The sequence below is a fragment of the Siphateles boraxobius genome, unplaced genomic scaffold, assembly GCF_051911475.1.
Source record: "Siphateles boraxobius isolate OS27281-9 unplaced genomic scaffold, OSU_SipBor_1 13, whole genome shotgun sequence".
Classification (NCBI taxonomy): Eukaryota; Metazoa; Chordata; class Actinopteri; order Cypriniformes; family Leuciscidae; genus Siphateles; species Siphateles boraxobius.
Window position 1 is genome coordinate 13,138,295 of NW_027508733.1, and position 9,657 is coordinate 13,147,951.

The 9,657-nt window shown below is 36.6% G+C and overlaps 1 protein-coding gene across 1 annotated transcript; it reads left to right on the top strand.

The window, feature by feature from the left end:
- The first annotated feature begins 5,798 nt into the window (after positions 1-5,798).
- Positions 5,799-9,347, top strand: LOC143735494 (uncharacterized). Its single transcript, XM_077225699.1, has 3 exons — positions 5,799-6,050; positions 7,644-7,757; positions 9,045-9,347. Exons 1-3 carry the CDS (start codon positions 5,825-5,827, stop codon positions 9,110-9,112), a joined length of 408 nt encoding a protein of 135 aa, XP_077081814.1. The 5' UTR covers positions 5,799-5,824; the 3' UTR covers positions 9,113-9,347.
- The last annotated feature ends 310 nt before the right edge of the window (positions 9,348-9,657 follow it).

Consider the following 9,657-nt stretch of genomic DNA (forward strand, 5'->3'; position numbering starts at 1 on the left):
ACTGATTATAAACTTCATAAAAGCTGAATTCATGGCAAAGCTGTAGTATTGAATTATGTCACAGGTCGGGGTGAGCGCCAGCGGGTCGCCCACCCCTAAACTGGAACACCGCCCCGAGGAGCGGACCGTGGAAACACATGAGGCAGACAAGAGGTTAAAATAAATAACAATGTTTCTTTATTGGATTATAAAAAGTCTTAAAAAGTTGGCTCCGTGGTTCTTCTTTCCTGGCGACAGAGACTGAACAACAGAGGATCAACAACAGCTCTTAGCTTCTCATTCGCTCACCGGCTCAATGGTTCCTCCAGCTCTGAACATCAGAGGATCAACAACAGCTCATAGCTTCTCATTCGCTCACCGGCTCAGTGGTTCCATAGATATCATATAGAGACTAGATGCCCTATTGGCCGCTGGAAACCGAGAAATCCGGCCGCCATCTTGAACCGGTCGTATTCCTAGTTTCGTTGCGTGGCAGCAGACAAGATGCCAGAGCATTGTGGAGCATTTTCCTGTTCTAATCGCCGGACCATCGAAAATATGGCTTTTCACAAGTAAGGCTTAACATTACCGTACTATTGGTTGTATTTTGTGAATAGAATATTACCAGATAATCGAGAAGGAGCAAGGATATTTGCTATTACTGTACTGAAATCGTTGTGAAATGCTGTTTACTGCATCAGCCGGTGTTCACCCGGCATGGAGAGGTGGGGTAACTGTTAAAGTAATAATTACAAGAGCTTCTAGGTTATCAGATAAGCATTCAACTGCCCTGTTGTATAGGTTATTTGTGTTTGCGCACATGATATCAGGAAGCAATGTAATACACGCATGACAGCGATGCGCAAATTGAGTTACCCCTCCAACTTCTAGTGTTATTGATAACCTATATCTTATCACATGCGATTTGGCTATTGATATTACAGAAGTCCTGTGGTAAAATTACATTATTAACTTACTCCATCTACCCTTGTAAAGTTAATCCGAATAGGGCTTTAGTCTCGACATTTTCCCCTCCCACATCCACATACAATAAAAAAGGTATAGGTTTAATGTTGTCCGAATTTAATTTTTAGAAATTACTGATGCAAACACGTTGAACAGCTTCTTCTCAATTTTTATTACAGGTGGATGCGTTCGGTGGATTCGGTGGCTGCGTTCTGTGTGTGTGTGTGTGTGTGTGTGAGAGAGAGAGAGAGAGAGAGAGAGAGTGTGTGTGTGTGTGTGTGTGTCTGTTCGTGTTTGTTTGTGTGTCTGTTCGTGTGTATGTGCGTGTCACAAATCATAAATTGTTTCTTCAACTTATTAAAATATCTTACTTTACTGCAACTATCTGTTTCTGCTTCTTTATTATATTTATAGTGTGTGATTTATAAAATACGTTATATCCTTCATCACACATAATGTGTCTGGTCACTTTATATCTTATATCAGAATATTATATTACTGTTAAGCCTACTATGGATAATAAAATACGCCGAACCATGTGTCCTGTATCATAGCTACATGAATGACCTTTGCAGCAAAAAAAACGAGTGAAAATCAGTTCAGTATTCAGTGAGATATGATTTATTTAATGCGCTGACAGCTCATTTCACCTGCCATTCAGATTACACTGAGCGGAGCGGGTGACCGGTTTAAGATGGCGGCTCCAATTCTCGTCCGTGCCAATAGGCAGTAGCGGTCGATAGGGCGTCTATCTATATGATGTCTATGAGTGGTTCCTCCAGCTCTGAACATCAGAGGGTCAGTAACCGCTCATAGCTTCTCATTCGCTCACCGGCTCAGTGATTCTTCATTCCTGGCGACAGAGACTGAACAACAGAGGATCAACAACATCTCTTAGCTTCTCATTCGCTTACCGGCTCAATGGTTCCTCCAGCTCTGAACATCAGAGGGTCAGTAACAGCTCATAGCTTCTCATTCGCTTACCGGCTCAGTGGTTCCTCCAGCTCTGAACATCAGAGGGTCAGTAACAGCTCATAGATTCTCATTCGCTCACCGGCTCAGTGGTTCCTCCAGCTCTGAACATCAGAGGGTCAGTAACGGCTCATAGCTTCTCATTCGCTCACCGGCTCAGTGATTCTTCATTCCTGGCGACAGAGACTGAACAACAGAGGATCAGCAACAGCTCAGACTACGAGTGGAAGTAGAATTTAGAATTTCCCGCACTCGTGCAATCAGTAAAACACTCGAGACTTCAAACATGCTAGTTTCCACACTAGACACTGCAATCCACAATATCTCCCAGTGAATTAAGCCTCCACTTTATCTCCGCCGGGATCCTTCGTGCCGCTGGCTTCGGGTTCTCCAGACTTGGCGAGGAATAAACATAGGCTACCTTTACAAATTTGCTGTTACGGAGTTCCAGTTGTTTATTAGGTGCCAATCCTTGGCATTAATACATTAAAATGATTATTCTTTTAATGTAAAAAATGTCTCTGATAATTCTAATACTGTATATTGTAATAATGTGTCTCAATAGAGCATTTTGGTGTTTGTAAACAGAGGTGTGTTTTGTGGGCGGAGCCTACTGGATGGCAAATAGTAACGGTTACAATCTATGGCTTGTTTCTGTCACGAAAAGAAAAAAAAGAAGGATATTGTGACACAGAAACTCACAATTGCCAGAAAAAAACGTCAGTCATAAAATCAAAATGATATTTTTCTTTATTTCTTTATATTTTTTATACCGCGGCAGGAACAAAGCTTCCATAGCAGTCAGATATGAGCCTCAATATTTACAACATGGATCATCCGGTTGCCTTCTGCAATTATTTTAATGTTTTGCCAGCAGAAGACAGGCTCACTTACACTAATTAGTCTAGCAATAATCACCCGTTAGCAATGATGTGATGTTTTCTGACTCGTACTCACTGTCAGGTCTATTGGTCAAGGTTTGAACTACTGTAAATGGCCAAAATTACAGTGGCCGGACATCTTCGTATTCCTTGTGGAAATACTCTGCATCTATACGCAAGAAAAGCTCAAGGCATACAATATTGAAACATATAATTTTGTACCCATTTTCCTACACTTGTTGCCACAGTTTTTCTGCCACCATAGTACATACACAACAGCAGTGATGTAACTGTCACATCTACTGTCGAATGGCCTGTATAATTAGTCTTTTTTAAGGTTTCTGCACAGTTTTTAATATTTGATGTGATTAAAGACCTTTTTAAGCAACAATATTTACCTATACCTATGTAAAATATCATGTCGGGACTGGGTAAATTCAATGGTTTGTTTTAATTAAAATGTACAAAATGTCAAAATTGATTGAAGAAAATTAAACTCATATACATCAGTTCAGCTTTTGCAAGAGGTGAGAACAAACAATACGATATGCAGTGCTTACCCATAATTCATCACACTCACCTTTACACTTGCAGAAGCAGAGACACGTGTGTCTCTAAGATGTCTGTTAAAGAGCGCTTCGTCTGGAAAAAAAATCAGATGTTACAGACGTCTGATAAACATCTTTAAAAAAGCTCTTTTACGTGCATAATCATAATCACCTTACATGTTTTCACTTATGACAGGAAACATCTTAAGGCAAGCTCTCACTACACAAATGCGGTTGTAGGAGTTCCTTTCAGTTGTAAAATGTATGTCAGGAGAGTATTTGAATAAATCATGCAATGTTATTTATAAAGTTTTGAGGCAGTCAAATTACTGGCTATTATTTAATGTCCAAAAAGCATGTCTTAACTCAGGGCTGCCCAATCCTGTTCCTGGAGACATACCCACTGTAACAGTGTTAATTTCGTTAACGAAAACTATGACGAAAAATGTTCGTTGACGACCTTTTTTCCCCTGACTAAGACAAGACGATGAGATACGACACCCACGTCATTAAACGATAACTGTGATTATCAACACGTGCAATATCGTTGACGAAAAAAGACGAGACTGATCGGTTAAAACAAAAACAAGACTTTACCAAAACCACTTGTTTTTGTCGAATAAAGGAGAAGACAACACATTACAGATTGTGTTTGCGAGCGTTCATGCTTACGGTTGCCATATTTCAATAATTTAATCCCCAGTTAAAAATTTCTGTTTAAATAACACGTTTTCTACCCGTTTTTTTCAATGGTATCTGGCAACCATGCGCGCGCGCTCTCTCTACATGCTGAAGAAGCGCGGATGATCTGAAAAAACAGAGTTCAGCGATCTTCATTTGAGATTTTCTACTTAAATTAAATTGTCATTCAGTCTGCCTTTTTTCTGTCACTAGCCGCTTGAGCTGTTTGTGAGACTAAATCTGAGGTCAAAATTCAGGCTGATATCCAGCAGTTTTTTTAACGTTGATCATATTAGCCCTACGAGCAAGAATGCAATGTTTCCCGAATATCCACACGATTTCAAATGTGACATTGATTTTATACAACAGTTCAATAAACAAAAGGGTAACATTAAGTGATGTAGGCCTACTACAGTTAAAACAGTATTGTCAGTAGGCTATTGCTCTATTTTGCAACAAACGCCACAGCAGAACTGCAGCATAGAGCAGGCATTCGTGAACGAATCTGTGGCTTTGAACGAATCGTGAGATTCAATGATCCGTTCATAAGTACAGCAACTTGCTTAGTGTACTGAATGAATGAATGGCTCGATGACTCACTCATAAACTATAGACAGACTTACCGCCACCTAGCAACCATTTTAATTTAATATTTAAAAGTATAACTTCGTTTTTACCATCATTGCATATTTATTGAACATTGTTTTATTTAAATCATTATTTATTTTATAAAAGTATTTATAAAGGTAAAAAATAAACAGGAAAAATCGATTAAAGAGGGCAAATATTGTCCCTTAATGGAAAAGGTGTGACAGCAATCTAAGTGGAAGAGGGGTTACGGCACTCTAAAAAATTGAAGAACCACTGAACTAAGGGAAATGGATATGTAGAATTGCACAAGTGCTACTGCTAGAGTGCAATGTCAATACAGCCTGTTACCTTGATTCAAATTTCTCATAAGCTTAATGAACTGGCCTAGAGAGAAAAATTGTTATGACATTTTTTGTCTAAAGACTAGGCTTAGGCTACATATGCCAAACAACTGCAATTTGACTAAAAGTAATGACAAAGTTGACAAAAATGCAATGACTTTTAGTCAACTAAAACTAGACTAAAACTATGAAAGACAAAATGACTAAAATGTGACTAAGACCAATAAGCATTTTCGTCTGAAGATGAAAACTAAGACTAAATCAAAAATTGCTGCCAAAATTAACACTGCACTGTAATGATCAAGTGCTCCTGAAGATCTTCATGAACCGCTTCAGGTGTTTGATCAGGGTTGGAGCTGAACATTGCAGGAAGATCTCCAGGAACAGGACTGGGCATCCCTGCTTTAAACAGTTCTGCACTTGACATGCTGTAATATTTGCTGCTAGAGACGCTGTGGAGAACAGAGAGCTTGTGAGAGAAGGAGAGAATTTTCTCCACTTGTGTTCGTTTATTTGACATGACAGAGGAAGACGTTATCCGAACGCTGATCCATGTTATTTTTAATTTGCTGCTCCTGTGTTTTTAGTAGATATCTCTTGTTTGTGACTCTATGCGAATTTGTGCTGCTCTTGGTAGATTGCATTGTCATTATGGAAATGAGCTGTGTTCTATAATTTTCTAATTTTCAGTAGTAGATTAACCGCAAAACACTTAACTGCGTGATTAAAAGTATTATTCATATGTGTAATCATATGTTCTTCATATGTTGCTGTGACAGGTAAAATGACGACAGTATCAGTGAAGGAGGGAGAATCCATTACTCTAGACACTCGTCTTATTGGAGCAAAGGGATATGATCTGATAATGTGGAAGTTTAAAGATCATCGCATTGCTAAACTCAATAAAGGGACCGATGAGTCCTCAACACATGACACCAGTGACGAGAGATTCAAAGACAGACTGAAGCTAGGTCAAACAACGGTATCTCTCATCATCAGCAACTCCAGAATCACAGACTCTGGAGATTATCATCTGATCATGATCAGCAGTTCACACACCGTTCAGAGGACCATCAATGTTACTGTCAGTGGTAAGTAGATCAGATCTTTCAGTATCAATATCTTATTTACATCTGTGTTCTGTGAACAATTTAGATATCAAATCAATACATATACATATATATCTTGTCTCATGGATCCTTAGATTAGTGTTTCAAATATTTGTCATTAGAAACAGGTTTTACATATTTCAGTGAGAACAGAATCTGTCACAGAAAAGCTTCAGTTTTTTTTTATATGTTGGCATGTATGATATCTCTGAATCAGATTAATATTACCAATACATATAGGGTAGTTTCGCTATAGTGGTTCATGCTGTAGGTGATGCATTTTTGTCTGTTACCACCCTTTGCTACTAATAACTCAAACTAATGACTGTCTTCATCATTACAGTATCAGATCTACACTCAGGTTACATAGTGCTGATGTTTATAGTGTGTGTTATAGATCAGACACATTCACACTAATGTCTGTCTTTATCATTACAGTATAAGATCTTCACTCAGGTTATATAGTGCTGATGTTTATAGTGTGTGTTATAGATCAGACACATTCACACTAATGACTGTCTTCATCATTACAGTATAAGATCTTCACTCAGGTTATATAGTGCTGATGTTTATAGTGTGTGTTATAGATCAGACACATTCACACTAATGTCTGTCTTTATCATTACAGTATCAGATCTTCACTCAGGTTATATAGTGCTGATGTTTATAGTGTGTGTTATAGATCAGACACATTCACACTAATGTCTGTCTTTATCATTACAGTATCAGATCTTCACTCAGGTTATATAGTGCTGATGTGTATAGTGTGTGTTATAGATCAGACACATTCACACTAATGACTGTCTTTATCATTACAGTATCAGATCTTCACTCAGGTTATATAGTGCTGATGTTTATAGTGTGTGTTATAGATCAGACACATTCACACTAATGTCTGTCTTTATCATTACAGTATCAGATCTTCACTCAGGTTATATAGTGCTGATGTTTATAGTGTGTGTTATAGATCAGACACATTCACACTAAAGTCTGTCTTTATCATTACAGTATCAGATCTTCACTCAGGTTATATAGTGCTGATGTTTATAGTGTGTGTTATAGATCAGACACATTCACACTAATGTCTGTCTTTATCATTACAGTATCAGATCTACACTCAGGTTATATAGTGCTGATGTTTATAGTGTGTTATAGATCAGACACATTCACACTAATGTCAGTCTTTATCATTACAGTATCAGATCTTCACTCAGGTTATATAGTGCTGATGTTTATAGTGTGTGTTATAGATCAGACACATTCACACTAATGTCAGTCTTTATCATTACAGTATCAGATCTTCACTCAGGTTATATAGTGCTGATGTTTATAGTGTGTGTTATAGATCAGACACATTCACACTAATGACTGTCTTTATCATTACAGTATCAGATCTTCACTCAGGTTATATAGTGCTGATGTTTATAGTGTGTGTTATAGATCAGACACATTCACACTAATGTCTGTCTTTATCATTACAGTATCAGATCTACACTCAGGTTATATAGCGCTGATGTTTATAGTGTGTGTTATAGATCAGACACATTCACACTAATGTCAGTCTTTATCATTCAGGTCTGTCTCCGGGTGCTGTAGCAGGGATTGTTGTTGGTGTTGGTGTTCTGGTGTTTGCTGTTGCTTTTATGATTTACAATCGCTGCAAAATCTCTGAACGACAAAGACGTAAGGGTAAGTATCACCCACAGTTCACATAATTTGGACATAAACATGAGTAAAGTCTGAATACTGTTAAACAATAAAAGATGAAGGGCAGACACTGATCTACACAAACTGAACATAGTAACTGCAGATATGATAGTGTTTGATCTCAGCAACAATTGCACTATTTGCTGTGTCTGTGTATGATGTGCCCTCATTAATCTATAATGAAGATATTAAATATTTTAAATATATTTTCAACAGTGCAAAAACACAATATTAATACAGAAACATTATGTTGACACTGGTCTTGAGCTGTTAAACTTTAGACTGAAGTTTAAATAGTGCATCATATCCTGGACAGATCCTGAGATAGAGAGGTCACGCATTTCTTACAACTAAACATTAAATAAGCTTTGGCATTTAAATAAGAATAATAAATAATAAATAATAAAATTACTGTATAATTAATTAAAAGCATCATGGTACTTCTGCGAGTTCATACTGCAAACACAAATCTGCACACTGAACAATTTAAGAACGGTACAAGACAAATGTTTAAAATTAGATAATGAAGATGTTTGGTCTAATGAGATTATTTAGCAACTTCGGCACAGACTAAAATTACTGGCAGAACACTTTCTCCATCCAGTATGATCTGATCTGATTGGCTGGCTTTATTCGCCTTCTAAAAGTACATCAGTACATCCGTTTACAAGATACCAGATTAATACAGGAAGTGCTTTTGAGTATGAAGTAACAATTTGCTACAGTTTTCAAAGGTAGTTTACCAGTGAAAATTAAAGTTTTACAAAAGATTAAAATATGTGTTTGTTTCCAGCAAGGAAATGAAAATACTGCTCAGGATGGACAAACACTGTAAGATGTGTGATATGGATTCATTCCTCTTGTTTTTTCCCTTTTGAGTAGATTCTTCACAGTTTGAAACACAATAGACTCGGAGTGACACTAAAATAAAATAAGAAATCTATTATTATTGGATGCATTAATTAAATGTAAATCATTGTTAAATGCATTGATCATTTTTCAGTGCCAGTCCTGGTCAGTTAAGTGAGTAAATTTAACAATTACTGAAAAGCTTCATTGTTTAAACAAACAGTTTAATTAATACAGCAGGAGCCCTGACTCTGTTGATAACACTCAACATTAAATCTTTATGTTAATATGGCTTCATTAGTTAATTTAATAAACACCATTAATACAGTAAATTGAAATGCAATGCTGCATCAGTGTTATATGCAGACGTAAGACTGTTTCTTTCTCTTTTTAACTTCTTCATTCTTTGTTTTCTCACAGATGTTGCAGAAAATAACGGAACAAACGATTATTTGAAAGATGAGACTGTTAACAGTGATGATTTATAGTCTTTGTAACAATAGACACATTAACAGTGTTTGACGTCAACCCATGTGTGCTTTTGAGATGTGAAACTAATAAGTGAAGACTTTTGTTTGATTTGGCATAAATACAGAAACATGCTTTCATTCATTATGAAGTTGATGTTATAGTCTGCTGTTTGCACTGATACTGATGATACTGTTTTCTTGTTTTTAAGAGACAGTTTGACTGTTTAGTGTAATTTATCATGTTACACTCTGTAAGAAGGCTTGATTATTGTTACACTTTTACAGAATATTGCAGAATTTTATTTGAATTTATTTTACTTGTTTTATTCGAAGCGATTACACTGTAACATTATAATTTTGTTTTTATTCAATTTTTCATGCTTAATTTTTTTTAAATGATTGCCTTCTTGAAAACCTTGCAAGAATATAGACACCACATTATTTGGACTGAAGTATTAAATGCTCTTAGTGTTTCTCTGATGTTCTGTGTTCATGAAGGAGTTATAGATAATGTTACTGTCAGAACATTTCATTCATTCAGCTTTTGCTTTTTTATATATATA